Raw genomic sequence first — 17,727 nt, 5'->3', positions numbered from 1 at the left:
TGGAGTTTAGAGGGAGATTCCTTCATCAAAATGTCAGCTACCTCCCCTGATGATGCTCTTTTGTTTTGTGAGGCTAGTTATCATGTTGTCAGATTACAGTTTGCCAAAAATGTGGTTGTGTCATTTAAAAACACTGGTCAGCCACTTGTGATTAACAAGCTCTCTACAATTTATCATCAAAAAACACCATCTAAATGACAAGGTTTCAGGGGCAGATGATGCATCTAGTGTTTTAGAGCCAGGCATCAGAGAAACTGTGCATAATGACTGTTAATACCTCTCTGGATGATGCTGTGTATAATTATATCTACGGTAAATGGGTAATAGAGTTTAAGATACAGGTTGTTTGTCATGTGCTTATTAAGTTTAAATCATGAACATAAGGGGTTATTAATCCACAGCTGAGAGGTTTCTGGATCAATGCCGAGATGCTATGCCAAAATAATGTAATGCATTTCAAATGTGTCCAGGGAGAGATCAATGGCTCAGCAGTTTGCCTACTGCCTGTCCTTGTACTTAAAGCTCTAAACATTTACATCAAGGTGACCCCCCCACTAAACCCTGTGTTACAATCCAATAATCCCAAATGGAAGTCATTTTACCTCTTACTATAACCATTAAACATGAGTTTCATGAGCAAAGGCAGCTTGTTTAGTTTTATTTTTCATTTCTTATACATTTAGCAGTTTTGAGCTGGGCATCTTTTGTCAAACCTCTTGAGAAGCCATTAAATATGACATGTCTACAGTCCTCTAAGAATTTGTTTCTGAGTTTGCATGTCAATCAAACTATGATAACCGAGGAAACTCATCCAGTGATAATGCATTCAGGGTTGAAACCTCCAGAAACACCATGTAGTGGATCTTTATTGTGGATCTATTCTCCAACCTACTGAGCCTACTGAGCAGTGATGCTTACCTGTTGAAAATGTTGTCCAAATTATTTTAGCCACTTTGCGTGACTTTCAGACAGAAGGATATATTTGTTGTTTCTTCAGTGTAGTGTAGGAAGGATGGTGTTAAGATGAAAACACATTTGAGACCACAAGATGAAGTGGTCTGCTTTCGCCGATAGCTCACCACAACACATAACCAGGAGATTGCACAACGGTCCCCCGGTTGAGTCAGACAATCAGAACATGAGTCAATGTTGCATTCGAGCATGTGGTGTCTGTGGTTTCTGTGAATCATGTCAGCGCAAATAGCCAAATGCATGACCACCAGTTGCGCCAGTAAGCCAGAGGGGCCAATTGTTCCGGACCATGGTAGAGGAAGGGTGGCGTGAAGAGATGGGAGGAAGACTGAGCGATAGGGGTTTAACAGGGTTTCAGCGAGGAAATGTTAAGTCATGCAATTTCATGGCTCTGGTTATTTAACAATTTGAGAGATTTCCTGTTAAGACTAGTTATTAAAGACATCAGAGTAACTTCCTTTGTTCTGACCTTGAGGCATTTCCCTCTGTTTACCTGCTGCCACCAGAGGACAGCTTGTAAAATACACATGAAATGTTTAGTAGATTATATCAGAAAGTACATTCCATCCCAGCAGACATTTCCGCTTAGAGGATCACAGTCAAATGTTCCAGAAACTGTTTTTCAGATTTGTTTTTATAACCTGCTCTTGTAATTTTCATGCATTTCTAAAAACTGTATTCACTCTCCTCAGGGAATATGATGATTCCACATGTACGTAAACTCTGCAGGTCTGTTTTGATGTCTAATCATTATGTCCGCCCAGTCCAAATTCAGCTCCAACAAAAGCAAAGGACAACATTCAAACAAACAGATCCCAGTTAGCTTTAATTACCTTGTGAACAGGAGCAAAATACAAAAGCAAAACAGAAGGTATAAGTGAGACTGAAGTGAGCCAAACTATAAAGCAAAGCAACAGCAAAGCAAAGGCTAAAAGCTAACCGAAGCTAAAGCTAAACAAAATTACTCCAAGCAAATCCATTATACACAAAACATAAACAAAAACCATAAGCGAAAACAGCAGCAGGTGAACCTACAAAAACGGATAAAACAGGTAAAAATGAGAATAAACAATTCATTTAGATGTTGTGGCCCACTCACCACAGCAGGTCTGGGGTTTAACCAATCACTGGTATACAGTTGGAATAACATAGCAGACACTAAGGAGACCAATTTATCCATTTTAAAATAGACTGCCTACCTGTACCACCGTCCATGACAGATAGAGCCAAATGGAACCACAAAGGCCAACAGGTGCATTGTATACCTGCCCTAATGAGGGGAGTGGTTGGGGGAGGAGTCAGGCCCTGTGCTGCATTCAAGAACACTGCACTTTTTTGGGTATTGAGTATTACCCACTACATTTGCATACTTATGCAAAAGCTGAATTAAGGATCCATCACCATACTTTTTAAATGCACATATGTAACAAATAAAGAAACCAAACCACAATGTAATTTGCGCAATAAACCGTGACTTTCTCAGAATCACACTTCAGTTTGCATGTGTATTTAAGACCCGTTGATATGTATTTTTAAATGTGCTGAATGTGTGCGATTCTCTGCAGATACTTCAAGCTGTTGGCAGGTTGATTCCACAGAGTTGTAAGTGGTTGTTGGCGTACCTCGCTGCATATGTAATGATTTCACACATGAATGTGTTGCATTGGTTACAAAAACACGTCACTGCAGCTAAATTCTGCCTTTGGAGGATTACAAGGATCCCAAGCTGTCTGAGTTTATGCTGGTTGGACTGAAACTGGATACAGCATCTTCCATCTCACTGCTAGCTATTTGTTAAAGTGTATGAGCACTATGAAGGGATATTGCAAGAAAAAAATGTGTTTAATATTTAAGCCTGCAAAACATTGGCTGATTAGTACTTAACACAAAGTAAAGGTTGATGGGAATGTCGTTTGGTACGTAGTTGATCATAAAACAGTATGGGACTATTGACTGTTAGTGTTTACATTAGAAAGAAAATTCAGGGGATTACCAAAGTCAGTAAAAGTCATCTTTGGAAATCATAAATCTCTGTACAATATGTAATCATAATCAATTAAAAAGTTGTTACTGTATTTCAGTCTGGACCAAATAATCAACAACGCAGATCAATCAAAAAAACTGATCCTCATTGATTTATTTCAGATTTTATTTTTGCAGATTATCTGACTGGAACTCTTTAGGTGTCAGTGATAAGGCAGGCAGTTGGACCCAAATGGGAAGGCAGTTTAAATAAGAAAAGGCGTGCTTTAATAGAGGTAAAGCTCAACTATAATGCTGTCCTATATATTATATGACACCTTATTTTTGAAAAAACAAACAAACAGGGGTGAGAAATAAAGGAAGCATGATTTGTTGTTAAATCATAGTTGGTGTCTCTTATAATAACAGCACTTGCAAGATCCAAAGCATTATTCCACGAGGTTGAGCTAGTGGTTCATGTGTGTGTGATGAACATATCCCTGTAATCAAATCCCAACAGTTGGGTTGGAAGAGGTTACTTTTGGTTGTAAACACTGCCTGATCCATCCATGTCATATCCGCTCATCTATGTCTCATGAGGTTATGAAACCCCCCCTCAAGCTTTGTCTCACTCCAAACTCCACATATTTGCCTCTTACTGGTTTGTTCTCAGCTACTCTGGGAGACTCAACATGGCAGCCAGCTATTGGTGTGAAGTTTTCTGCACACGCACATGGTGTTCGTGTCAGTTTCCAAGAAAACATGATGTGTTTGAAACAACATTATCCCAGTCATTGCAGGAGTAGAGCTAACGTATGATTGTAGTCATCATAATAATGATCATTTTTAGCCGTTAGCCCCTTTTTAGACTAATTATTTATCTTCTTTTAGCTAAACCATACTTTAAAGTTTGCAGCAGATATAGGATAATTAATATGGATCATAAGGCATTGCAAAACATTTTTTGCAAAGGTTTATCAATAGAATAATTTCAGAGCAAATATGTGAAGCAAAATAATGTAAACTCTAATTTGATTGTATTTACTGAAAATGAATGGAGGCATATAGAGAATAAGGCCACGTTTACACGGAGACGAACGGAGACGAAAACTAAAACGAACCTTAGTCGATATCAAAAAAGTCTTCCGTCCACATGGAATCGGCTCAAGAAACGTGTCCGTCCACACGAGACCGCTCGACCCGCTGGAGACGATGTAGTACATATGCCGGGCCTGTAAGTGGCGCTGTACTTCCGCCACAAAATACACCAAAAGCAGCGAAGAAGACCCCCCGAGCATGGTTGCCTGGTTGCCCTTCTGTTTATTCTCCGCGGTGGATTTAGCAACATGTAGTTCATGTAGTTCTCCATGTCCACTTGTTGCTGATGGTTGTGGTAGAGGAGCTGTAGATTTTGCACTAACATCTGTAGCATGGTCAGTAGCGTCTGGAGCACGAAAGCAACCCTGTGATCCGCCATTGTTGTTGTTGTTGGTGAAACACATCAGCAATGATGCGGGTGACACGGGGGTGAGCAGCAGAGGTGGAGAGAGGCGGGGCTATGACGTCATCGTTATCAGGAAATGATCGTATAGGACATACACACGGAGCCGTTTGGCCCCCCAGAGCGTCTCGTCCGCAGATCTACCCACCTTGGGAGTCGTTATCGTTTGAGGGCTCCGTTTCCGCGGTTCCGTTACGGCCTCGTGGGGACGATAGAGACTGTAGCGGATAAAACCCGTTTCGTCTCCGTGTAAACGTGGCCTAAAAGTAAATACAATTGTTGACATGCGGCCCTTTAACATCTGTCATCTAAAACTCTACACCATCAATGCATTCTCTTTATTCTCAGCGCCAAGCAAACCTGAAAATGTTAGCAATTACCAGTGACAGAGCCTGACATTAAACACACACACACACACACACGTCCTATTCTATTCTTATAGTAATGGGCAAATTGATTCCCTAGGAACCAAAGCTAATTAGCTCATTTTATTATGAGACATCCTAGAAATAGTCTCTGCAGGGAGCACGACAAGTAATGAGAGAGTATGCATATGGCTGTGTGTGTGCGTGTGTGTGAGAGGGAGAGAGACAGGGAGAGAGAGAGAGAGAGAGAGAGAGAGAGAGAGAGAGAGAGAGAGAGAGAGAGAGAGAGAGAGAGAGAGAGAGAGAGAGAGAGAGAGAGAGAGCTTTCACATGAGAAAAACGTTTGTATGGTTAAAAAGTCATATTATGGCGTATCCATTTTGTGTGTGCTCATTTGCATGGTGAGATGTAATTTAAAGCCAAAACAGCCAAAATAGAATCGTGGAAAATGTTTTTTAAATGATCTGATTTTCTTTTATTCCAAAACTTCAACAAATCCTTTAAATAAACCATTTCTACTGATGTTGCATTTGTTCGATTAACAATAGCATTACCAAATTGTAAAGATTGTTCACAACGATCAACACTACCCTCGTGTTTGTCTGTGATGATCATCTCATCAAACCCTCGGAACGAACGTAGATATGAGTGGCAGGTTGATATTAACACTAAAGGCTTTTAAACAAACTTTTTCTCAGCATGTCTTTACTGATGTATTAGCACTTTAAAGGTGTGAACTGAAATGTTAAGCATTTCCCTCACATGACACTTATTAAATCGAGTGTTCAGATTGGTGGATCGTACCATCATTAGTGTATTTGCTCTGGATGCTGCAGTGCTGACCCCCCCATGTGTGACTGGTCTCCAGCTGTTCACAGCAAATGAGACAGCAGAGGCTAAAAACAGCACAGCTGATCCTCCTCCTGATGAGAGCATCACATCCCCGGCAGGTTGACCTTATGTCAGAGCTACAGAGGGTTTGCCTTTGTAAGTTTTATTCTTGAACATGTTTTCTACATATGTTGTAAACTGTAAATTGAGATCATTGGCAACTGTGGGCTCAACATGTTTTTCTAAAGTGCCTTCAAGAATCAAGATCAGTGAGTTATTTGGATGACACAATAGGAATTTGCTTCATGAATCATTGTCTCACGTAAGTCCTGTTTCGTTATTAGATAACATTTTGTCTCGATGAATCAATTAGTTAACAAATCAAAAAATGTATGCCCGAGAAACAACACTGTTTATCTGTATTTCTAAATGTAAGTATGGCAGTCAATGTGCTTCATAACACTTAACATCACATAACATAACATCGCCACCATTTTAGAGGAGAGGGCTGACATAACTCTGGCTTTTTTTTTATTGTTATCAAGTCCCATAAAAGGAAGAAAAATAAGTTGTAAGACCGTCTTTCTGATGTGAGTTTCCTGTCTGGGGTTCTCAGCCTGTTTATTTCTGAAGATGTCAATCTTTAAGCAGTTCACAAACAGTTTTATTAAGAAAAATACTTTAAAAAAATGCTACACAAACAGTAGTAAATGTAATAAGGACTTGTGTCCCCCATCCCATTGGCTTCAATGCTGTGGATCTAACTGCCTGTGTGCATTGTGTAACATTGATGTGCATTAAAGCTTTTGGAACAATGGAGGTCTTTTGCACAGAGTAATAAACTACACAGGATTAGTTCTTGTTTTCGAGAATATTGGAACAAAAGCCTTCAGCTGACTGTTGTATTTTAACTAAAGTTTGATCAATGGCTTCACACTTCATCACACATGCAATTCATGCAGAACCACCAGTCTTTTCTTCACATGGTTTGCCTGAAGTGAGATGTTTTATTTATACCACGGGTCGGTTCAGCCAAACAATCTGATTTAATGAAGACGGGATCCAACCGTGCTGTTAATCCCCATAAAACGTGGCTAGCCAGGCTCTACTGGCTGCTATGCCAACTCCTGTGGTAACAAGGGAGCTAGTTAGCAGCCTGTTTCTCAGCTGCCTTTGATTCACACGTATTTACACTTTTCTGGAGATACTCATCATGTGCCTGAAGACATCTCTATTTCAGTGCTGCCAATCAGATGCAATAGGGAGGCAATACCCATAACCAGTCCTTAAATGGAAATTCGCTAATGATGACATACTCTGCTGTTTTTCATATTCTGGTTTTCCCTTTAACCATATCTGTTTAATCACATATCTTGAACCAGTTGTTTAATTTCTGGTTGCTGCCTTTTAAGCACCACCTTCCATACATAACATTTAGAAAGGCTCCTCGAAGGCAAAGAGGGCATCGGCCCGTGATGTCTTCTAGCAATTGTGTTTATTTCATTCAACAGATTTGGATGTTAATATTTAAAGCTTAAAACTGAAATGTTGTGTGTTTCACAAAAGAAGGTAGCTATTCTTCCCTTGGGCCCTCCAGCAGGTTTATCTTGCCCTGGAGACATTTTGCTCATGGCTCTCAAGATCTTTGGTCATATTTGTGTTAATTGGCCGTAAACGTTAAAATGTTTAGATAAACTATGAATTATCAGTTTGTGTAGTTGTTTATTCAATCTCCTGGGAAAGTGAAAAATACTATAAATGCCTTGATAGTGTTTCACAAATGTATGTAGAGTAGTTGGAGAGTATTTTGGCCTTTGTCATTGAATCTTCTCCTACAGAAACTGCATCATTTATGAATAGCCACCACACAAGCCATAATACTGGGCTACCATCTGGACTCACAATTAGGCTCTTATCAATTTAATATCAAAAGTGACTCTGAGCTGAGAAAGGGAATCTTTGCTATGTGTCGCTTTCCCTGGGTGGAATTTCATGAACCTGCGATAATTTTTCTTTCCCTCAATTTACCATATATTAAAAAAGAAGCTGGCAGTCTGAAACAAGGCCATGACGATGACTTGCTCCAATTAACAGAGTGAAATGATGGATGTGAACACAGCCCAGATACTTCGGTGCTGTGGAGTCCTAATGAAGATCCCATCAGGTTAATCTGTAATCCCTCGTCATAATTGACATCTTAATGACTTCCTTTGTACAATTACTACTTCTCCTATCCTACTTGCACTTGCAGAAAATACTGTATTTTGACATTTCAGAGCAAAATTGTTGGCCACTCTCTCCTACCGATGGTTAGATGAGAAGGTACCACTCTTGTGTTTCCTGCCATCAAGTGCCCTCAACACTTCCACTTATCGACACAATTTACTTTGCATCACAAAGCAATCATGGGGAGAGGGCAACCCACTTATAGACATAAACACTACAAAGGCCCAGAAATAGAAACAACCGGGTGGAGCTGCAGCCGCTCTTGTGTAGCTGTTCCTGTTGTGAGTCATAAGTGTTAGTTTAGTGTCTTGGTGACGCTGGAGGATGCGTGGGTGACACAGGGGGAGGGTCAGTGGGAGCAGCAGATGCATCGCCTGTCTTCCCCCAGACCCTTGTCATCCACTCATTTAGCTAGTTGTTGCTACGATACAACATGGGAGATGACACTCAAACTCAACACGCAGACAAACACACAAAAAAGCTGTTTATACATTCTAGAAATTGTCTCGCTATTTCTGAAACAATTGAAATGTGTTGTGCTTGTGGAGAGACACAGGCTCATTTAGCTGTGAACACTAAACATATTGCAGCAGTTTACATATCTACTGTTTGGTAAACGTTGTTTTTTTCTGTCGAATAAAGAGGAGGTATTTGACAGTATTTGGGTGAACAGGGTAGCTCTTGGCTTTCATGAGGATAATGAGGAAGACAGACTTGTGTTTTTATCATGATGCACAGTGTACTCTGCCTCTGGTATTTCCACTGCTTTTTCCGAAGTTGAAGGCCATTCACTTTAAAACTGCATGCAGAACCATTTTACAACTTCATAACCACACAAAGGAAACTATTTGCTAAACTCCTGTGTTAAAAATTAACCCTGAAAGCTAAATGTGTTAGGTAAACATTGTGACACGGTCAGAGTGGATGTACATAAGGTTGAAAAATCCACATGTCACAGATTGTTGAATAAAACATATTTTATTTTAAAATGTTTCATGCGTTTATTAATAGATATTGTCACAGTGCAATGCTGCCAAGTTTCCAGCCACGTAAAACCATTTCAGGGATGTGTATGGACATGTTTATTTTAAATAAAGCACTCCTTCACTGGGACCCATGCAACTTGTTTGATTAATTAGCAGTAAGTCATATTTGGAAGGTAATGGCAAATATAATTCAAACAAATACAAATAAAAGTCAGATTTTTAAAGGCAAGTTAATTAGTGTAACATTCAATACATACCCACTAAAATGAAATCCCTTTTAGATGATTGGTGAATCAGCATTCATCATTGTCATTGTTATGAAACAACATTGAATCCTTAAAAAGCCTTCAAATTGTTTTCTTTCTCGGGGTAAGGGTTAGAATTCTGTCTGACAATATTTCACTGGTGATTCAATTGCTTTCTGCTATCTAAAAAGCTACAAGTGTAATGTTGGGAAAACACATTTGTATTTCCAAGATAACACTTTGTCCATTTCCCTGCGCTTCCAACATTATTAAACTGGGACTGCTACTGCAGCACTTTGAAATGTTAACCGTGAATGAAGGCATTTCCTGTCACTCCCAGAAGGATGACCATAAATAATACCCACTGTGACATGTTTTCTGTAACACCTGCTCTATGAGTGACATATTGATCTGTGCTCCCCTGTATTTCTCTATAACCCCCCCCTGCTGCAGCGGTGCTCGACGGGTTGGTCCGACAGATTAATCAAACCAATGTTTCTGTTGAAGGTAACACTTCAAAAACCTCTCATGAGTGGGAAAACAAAAAGCAATTTGTCTGATTGTATTGTTCCTGAAAGTGATAAATGGGCTTGAAACCTATTCGCCTCTTGGCCACTTTGGAAAACATCAAGGATAATGGAGGGAATGTTCTGTGTCCAGAAACGGTTCTCCTTATGAAGAGCTTGCAGCAACATAAGGAGACATTGATCAAAAGCTCTGAGGCTCAGGGAGATGGAGGAGGACCCACGCTGACCAGTCAGTATGACTGATACTCCACCTGTTGGCGTGTTAGCTGCTTCACTGCCACTTATCACTGAGTCAGTGGAAACTTGGCTGGAGCTCTCTCCTCATGTGGTAGGTGTGAAGCTGGACACACTACGGGAGACAAATGGAGAGACACACATCTGCAGGTAGGACAAAGTGGATGACTTGCAAGTCCCAAAGTTAATCTCAAATACTTGTGAGAAAGGAAATCAAGTTCAAGCATAACGTTTGTGTTTTTAGTCCTAAATAAGCCTATTAAATTGTGTTTCCATTTGAATTGTTTACGCACAGTAAGAGATACAATCAGAGAAAGGATGAATGTTTAAGCAACATGCTTACATTGTTGCTCTACGGATAGTAACACAACTTTAGTCCTGATCTATTTTATATTCTATGCTCCAGACCAAAATGAAGTCATCCTTTTTTCCATTTTCACATTATTCACAGAAGACTAATAGTCATGTTGTTGTAAAAGGCAATTCTAAAGCTCCAGGGAAACATCAGTAACTGTCCATTCACGTGTCCTACTAACCTGCTTTAAAATTGTTTTCAAAAGACATGCAGTGAGGAAAATGTGCCAATGTCACTTAAAAATAAAGGCCTGTATTTATAGGAGCCTAATTCTGACTGAGCCCTATTAAATTAGCTCTCTACAGACATCTCCCTGTGTTCAAAACAGGTAGAAAGTCCATTATTGAAGGTAAAGAGGGACAAAGTAGGCCAAGGACTGTAACAGAAAATAGACTGACTCGCTGAGGGGCCGGATCGTCTCGGGAATGAACAGGAAGTGGAGATGGAAATGTGGGTTAACAATAATCCTCGAAATTACAGACACAAGCGCAGGCCCCCGTGGTTTGATCAAGTGAAAATGTACTTCATGTTATGTCTCTGAGGTTTCATACAGCCAGTTGTTCAATTTCAAGGCACATTAACATCCATAAAAAGGATAAATGTCAAAGGTTTAGTGATGGAAGTGCATTTTCATTGTTATTCATTTAGTATTTATAGTATTTTCATTGTGATTGTTTTTACTCTTTCTTAAATAACCTCTAGTAGTTTTTTTACACATTTTGATTTTATTAACATATAATATTGACATGTAATTCTCATTAATATATATATTAATTGATCCACCAGAGTGTTGAAATCAGCTCCATCTGTATAGAAGTTTGTGTGATACATTTCAAAAGTCTTAGGGTGTAAATCTAAAAATTGCTCAGTCATAAAACTAACAAGTCTTATTTCGTTCACATGCACTGCCCCCATGTGGTGATACTTGACACTGCAAGACCAAGTGGACTGTTCACAGATCAAATAAAAACAGTTAGTTTCAAAACATCAGCCAATCTTTATTTACAAGTCCTAACATGACAAAAAATAAACATACACACGTTGGTGGTGGGCTCAACCCTACATAGAGGTGCAATGGTTCGAAACCCTTGACAAACAAGAGAAACAAAGTCAATAAATTCCCTTTGGAAAATCCTCATTAACTAAATTCTCTGTTAACCGATTACCAGGACTAGTGAAGCGTTTGGCAGACTAAGCTGTGTAAGGTTCAACATCTTAAGTACAGACACACGATATATTTAAACTAGCATATCTCCAGTTTCTCAGCTAGATGGTGTTCAACAGTTTGTCAAATGAGGAAATTAAAAAGGATCAAAGACAAGATGAAGGCCAAGCAAGACTATATACTTTGACTCCATTGCATACAGCGACACACATATGGGCACAATCTTGTTTCAATCTTTACAAAGCTCAATTTTTCAAACTTCAAAGCTACACTAAAGGACTCCCAAGTAAATAGGCATAAATGTGATAGAAAACAGAGTCGGAGTGACGTGAGGAGGTAAACAGACATAACAGCACGTCATTTCTTGTGAGGGGTTATTTTTAAACAAACATCATTCCGCATAACCACACACAACTGGTATGTTTGCAATATTAAAAACACAAAAGTTGGAAAGAAGAGGATGGGGGGGGGGGGCACATTCAGGAAATAGCAGGCAATGAGTGATGGGCTGAGAAAAGCAAACCCATGGCACTTTGACTAATATGGGAATAAAAGCAAGCTTCGGAAAAAAAGGCAATAGATGCGTGTTAAAGAGTCAACCAGAATATTCATCATCATGATCTACACAAGCATTTTACCCATGGCTTTTTCCAACTGCATACAGAATTATGTAGAAGCCCTCTTACTATAGCTTGTTTGTCTTTGCCCAAACTCAGATCACCTCTTTAATGTTGCATCATTATAAGGGGTTTTAGTTAGTATACAAAAACAATCTACACCGGGGGAAATGTGTCTAAAAAGTCCTGTACATGCTTGCATCTCTCAGTGACCGTATTTGAAACCCAAACAATGAAAGGTGCACATTTCACTGTCACTATAATTTTACACCACAAAGTTCAAACGATATTATCAGCATATTTCAACTCCTGTCATTTTGGGTTTTAAAATCAGTGTTGTGGGATTCAGTGACTATCAATCCAAATGTAAACCACAAACAAGAGGACAGGCATACAAGGCTCAGTGGAACACACTGTTTATGCTGTGCACTGTTATGAAAATGTGAACAGCAAAGATCTGGAGTTGTATTTTCCACACACAGACACACACACACTGTGATAAGATACAGCCCATATCTGCATGTACAATAGATCAGCTTGGTTTGTACATTAAGTATTTTCAAGTATGTTAAAGGACTTCTTGACACAACTGAAATGAAACCATTTTCTTGCATTTCTTCTGTAGAAAATACAAAAGGAACCAAGGATTCTTTATAGCGGGTTAGACAATGAGCTATTGCGTAATAAAAACAAGAAAGAAACTAAAAATCAATACAGCCTGAACACAGAGAAAGTTTCCAGGCAGCAGCCTGTTGGAAAATAAATGTAAAAGCCAATTTATTCAGAGAGAAATAAACTGGAGGCAATTATGCAGTGCAGTGCTGAAACCGATTACTATTAACAAGAGTGCTTTAGATACCCCTTACACTACGGCAGCACTGTGAGGCTCACATTTGGTTTTGAATGTCTGGGACCAAGTGTCAGTTTTGTTCTAGCTCTGGCAGACAGCTATTGCCTTGGGTCTGAGGAGAGAGGTTGTGGATCCATTGGTACATATTCCACAGGCAAAGGCCTAAAAATAACAAGGGAGAGAAAAGAAAAAACACAAACAAAGAACCCACAAGTGAGCTTAAACATTTTGCCACTGAATACATAACCAATGATAACCTATCACATGACTTCAAGGTCTCATTGTACAAAATATAAAAAACAAATTACTCCACAATCCTATTCTGACTTACATGGAGCAGCAGGATCGGGTATTGACGATAAACATGTGATCAGGCTACTTCCGTTTCAAAGCGTTAGAATCTTCTTCTTTTAGGACAAACTTTTTCCTCAGAGCTTCTGAAATAAGAGAGGCCGAGTCCTCCTCTCTGAGGGACGTACAGCCTCTGTTGTACCTGCACACCCAACAGAATAAAAACACGTATGAGAGGGTACACTGTTATTTCACGTCATGTAGAAATATTAGCATATCAATAGGTTTAGAAGTACAGTTCAGCATTTTAGTAAATATGGCTTCCAAACAGTTAGATGGGAAAATTGATACCAGTTTTGTATATGTTTGGTCAAAATTACTTAGTGTAGGTCTATTAGTCTTTCCTATGACTTATAAGACACATGAACAATTATAGGGTTGAACAATTAATCAATATTTTATAACAATCCCTTAATTGATTAGTACATTGTTTAGGTTGCAGTGGATGCAATATTTGTTAAAGCAAGTTTGAGCTAATTATCTTTTGTTGTCCACAGCCATGGATAAATCAGATGCTCTGACGACAAAATCCCCAAAAGTGTTATCGGGGCTGGTAAGGGGTCCGTCAACTCTTACCTTTCTTTGCTCATCTTCATGCGGTTCATGTCCTTCAGGATGTCCATAACATCAGCAAAGCTGGTGGACTTTGAAAGCGACACTGTATCCTCCTCTGCCTCCCGGAAATCCATGCTAGGTCTGTCCAGGTCAAAGGTCGCTGATGCCGTCATGGAAACATGCGGCAGAGGGTCGGGGACAAGCTCTGACACTACAGAGATCACATCTTCCTCTTCCTCATCTTCCTCTTCATCCTCCTCTGTGACATCACTGATAACAAAGGAAGCGGCAGCCGCGGCGGCCGGCTGGTAGGGCTCCGCCTCGAAAGGCGCCATGGAGAAGCTCATACTGGTGTCGTCTGGGGAGAGCAGGTCGGGGGTCAGGGGGTTGGAGCCTGTTAAAAAAAGAAGAGGAAGTTTGACTATGATAAATAACAGGGCAACTTGTACCACTTTTCACTTGATTTGAATGTTGTATATACGTATGCTAGAGTTGTTTTCAGTGGCTCTACTCCACTTTTTCAAGTACGCTTAAAATATGTGAATATGACACTTTCTCTTGATAACCCAGGTAAAATGTTAAACGAGTGACACACAATAGCCACTGACCTACAAACTGATGCCAAGATATCTTAGCATCAAAGAGCTTAAGGAGACTCGGGCCAGCTGACTTGACAACAAAGGGATCAGAGTCACATGAAGACAGTACATCAGTGACACACAAAGCAATCTGATCAGTCCACAATGTTCTGGGCAGCGTTCTAAATCCTTGTCTGTAGAAACTAAGGATTGCCAAGTGTAACCAGTTGTCTCCATCAATGTTTATATACTATTGAAATCATAAGTCCAAACTCTACACTGGACAAGTGTATATTCTGTACACTTTCATTTTGTCTTTGGTAACCTACCAGAGTCACTTGACACAATCTTGGCGATCTGTGAGCGGAGTCTGCTGAGCTCGTCCTGCAGGGCGGTCGTACGGTTCATCGCCGTCACCCCAGGCTTCCTGAGCCCCTCCAACCTCTTACCCTCGCGGCGGAAGTTAGGTACGGATGAGTTCCTGTGGAGCACCAGGAGAGGCGTGGGCCGCCATTCGTGTTTCAGAGGACGAGAGTCACTCCTGAAAAGAGAAGAGTGGGCGATCATTGTTACTGAAAAGTGATATTTATTTTATTGAGTGTGCTGGATGACATCTGATGTTTCTCTGTGCCTGCCAGTTTAACCATAGGGCTGAATCAACACCTGTCTATGGGCTTAGATTTGTCTCTTAAATATTTGTGTGAACATAAAAATAATTTGTGTGTAAATATGTGATTTGTAAATGTAAAACACCATCCACAAATGCATTTAAAAGATTTGCAAAGTCACAAATAAATGTGCAAATGTAAAACGGATCTGCAAATACGCAAAATATTTTCACAAATAAAAAAAAGATCTGTGAATACTAGAATTAATTTACAAATAAACAAAAGGAATTTGTGAATATCTCTTTAACATTGACAACTTTCGATCAGGCATTTGTGAATCCATTTTGTATTTGTCGACCAAAAATGCGCTTGTGGACCTCAAATCTCTGCTTGTGGATCTCAAATCTCTGCTTGTGGATCGTCTTTTTACACACACAGAGTTTTGAGACAAACTTTCCGCCGGTCTCGACCGAATTCTGCTCGGGTCACTCGATTATACTCGGAAACCACGTGATGGCCTGCTGATGACGACATTTCCGCATTTGAATGATTTTACAACATTGAATGTAGCCTTACTGTGAAGGCTGACCTAAATACGGTGCTTTTCTACAGATAACCTTACCACTGCACTTGTAAGGTAAAACTAGGCCGATTAATAAAATGTGAAGTGCTTAGTAACTTTGACCCGCTTGAATGAATACACAAAAAATATGAAGAAAGAGTTATCTCTGGGACTGCTTCGCTGCCAGCTGTAGCCCCCCGGGACCCGAAAGTGGCGTAGCCTAAGTATTTCAACATCAATGCATACAAATGTTTGTGCTCGATATAGGCTGTATTGAACAAATAAACTAACACAAACTAACTGTATCACTATAACATGATGGTGATAAAGAATGCACCTAACGTACCGCTGTTCATTATAGTAATACAAAAACGGCACAATAACCTGAGTGTTAAAAAAAAGAAGCCATCTCTTTCTTTCTTTGGGCTGCTTTTGTACACATGATGGAAGCACAGAGTGCAGGATAATGCAGTTATAAATGAGTAACTTGGCACAACTCCATAACATTAGTGGTTGTCTCTTAGGGCGGGACAGGATATTTACCGCACTCTGGCATAAGTCTCTTCTTCATCTGCGGCAATCCAGGCTATGTCTGCCAAGGTAGGAACCATCGGGCCTTGAATAGGCCGAAGAGGCGGCAGACCCGGGAGTTCCTAAAGCACAAGGACATAAGCTAATGTTATATATTAAAACATTTATATTGCAATGAATAGAGGACCATACATACTATAGAGATATATAATTACATACAGAGTGAAAGGATAGTATATTTACCTGGAAACATGCCCTTTGTGGAGGCCTGAGTGGAAGAGTGGAGCCTATTTTTCTCACAAAACTGCGGGCGGATCCATGAGGCTTATTCTGCCAGATAGGAATAACTTCCTGTAGAGGATATCATAGAAAAACCCTGTTATTATACTTGTCTGACTTGTTTGCATCTGTGCACAGTGATGAAATAGAAATGCAGTGTTAAGTTCAATGGCGTATAATAAAGAAATAAGTGAGGATGTAAACTTACTGTGTCTGTTTCCATGGTGATGGTGGTTGCACACCAATGGTTGGTGCTCGCAGTGGCTGAAGACAGAGCAGTTTAGTGGACAGATGCCATGTCAGTGTAGCCACCAACTCTTGGAATATAAATGAGGGAATACTTCTGTTAAGAGACAAGCAGAAGAACAACACTGCATTAATACACCCACCAACACAAAGATAAAGTGGCACAAAAGTTATATAATTTTTGTGATTGATTCACTGGACAAGAAACGTTTCCATAGCCTTTAGTCAAATTAATGAGGTGGGCACAGTTCAGACTTTTTTGTATATCATTTTAATCTGTATTATTGGGTGATTATTTAAATACTTTTTGGCACAACTAACAATGTATAATACAATACATATTTTTTAAAGGGTAGTTTTGCTGATATCATTATGTTTAAAGAAGGAATAGGGTAGGGTATTCATACTAGAAAATAAATATGTAACGTTAAGCGACACAACAGCATATTGAAGGGTTTGGCGGTAAAAGGCTAGATAATGCTTGTACGACTTAATAATGTTACCGTGATGACATCAACACAAGAAGGTGCAGAGTTACTATCATCAGTGCTAATATAGCTAGCCGTTAGCTAACTAACAGCTGACATTTTAGACAGCTAGGCTAGGTTTGCTACACAGTGTTGATTATGTGGTTACAGTTTGCTATATCTACCGTCACCGTTTATGAAACACGGTGGAAGACAGAAATATTATTTTAGAGTGATTTGTAAAGCTTGGTTCGGTTCATAATTGGCCAGTAGCTACGGGGAGCAAAACATATACATCCATGAGCAAAACACACAGTGACCGTCAGTTAGCTTTAGCATCTCCAATAACGGCCCCCTGGTTGACCCTCAACGGTAGAGTAACACCGCCATATTTCACTATTTCTCTTTTCCTTACAAAATGCAATTAACAGAGCAAGTGCAAAACTCATGGTAGATTATGACTGTACCTCGGAAAGCGGCGCCGTTGAATTATTTACGAGCAGCAGCTTCTCCTCTTCGTCTTTCAGACCTGAGTTGTTTTCGCGTATTAGGCCGGAAACCTTTGCCTCCCTTTCCTGTAATTTGATTGGCTTGAGCACCGGGAGTTTCCTTGTACAAGAGCGCCCTCTTGAGGTGGAGGCAAGCAGTGCAGAGTACAGGGTACTACCTCAGACATCATGATAAACTTAATCAGTGAATCAATATTCTCTGATT

At 39.8% G+C, this 17,727-nt stretch overlaps 1 protein-coding gene across 2 annotated transcripts; it reads right to left on the bottom strand.

Moving 5' to 3' along the window:
* Positions 1-11,177: 11,177 nt before the first annotated feature.
* Positions 11,178-17,586, bottom strand: mtfr1l (mitochondrial fission regulator 1-like). 2 transcript variants are annotated; one of them, XM_034135220.1, is made up of 8 exons: positions 17,481-17,586; positions 16,509-16,643; positions 16,265-16,372; positions 16,034-16,143; positions 14,650-14,861; positions 13,764-14,136; positions 13,168-13,329; positions 11,178-12,998 (listed from the first exon to the last, which is right to left on the bottom strand). In XM_034135220.1, the coding sequence occupies exons 2-7, from the start codon at positions 16,521-16,523 to the stop codon at positions 13,212-13,214; spliced, it is 936 nt and encodes a 311-aa protein (XP_033991111.1). In that variant the 5' UTR covers positions 16,524-16,643; positions 17,481-17,586; the 3' UTR covers positions 11,178-12,998; positions 13,168-13,211. The 2 variants fall into 2 exon arrangements, with proteins under 2 accessions (XP_033991111.1, XP_033991184.1); XM_034135293.1 differs by having other exon boundaries at positions 17,463-17,566.
* Positions 17,587-17,727: the final 141 nt, after the last annotated feature.

The sequence above is a fragment of the Trematomus bernacchii genome, unplaced genomic scaffold, assembly GCF_902827165.1.
Source record: "Trematomus bernacchii unplaced genomic scaffold, fTreBer1.1, whole genome shotgun sequence".
Lineage (NCBI taxonomy): Eukaryota > Metazoa > Chordata > Actinopteri > Perciformes > Nototheniidae > Trematomus > Trematomus bernacchii.
This window is presented reverse-complemented; position numbering and strand designations above follow the sequence as displayed.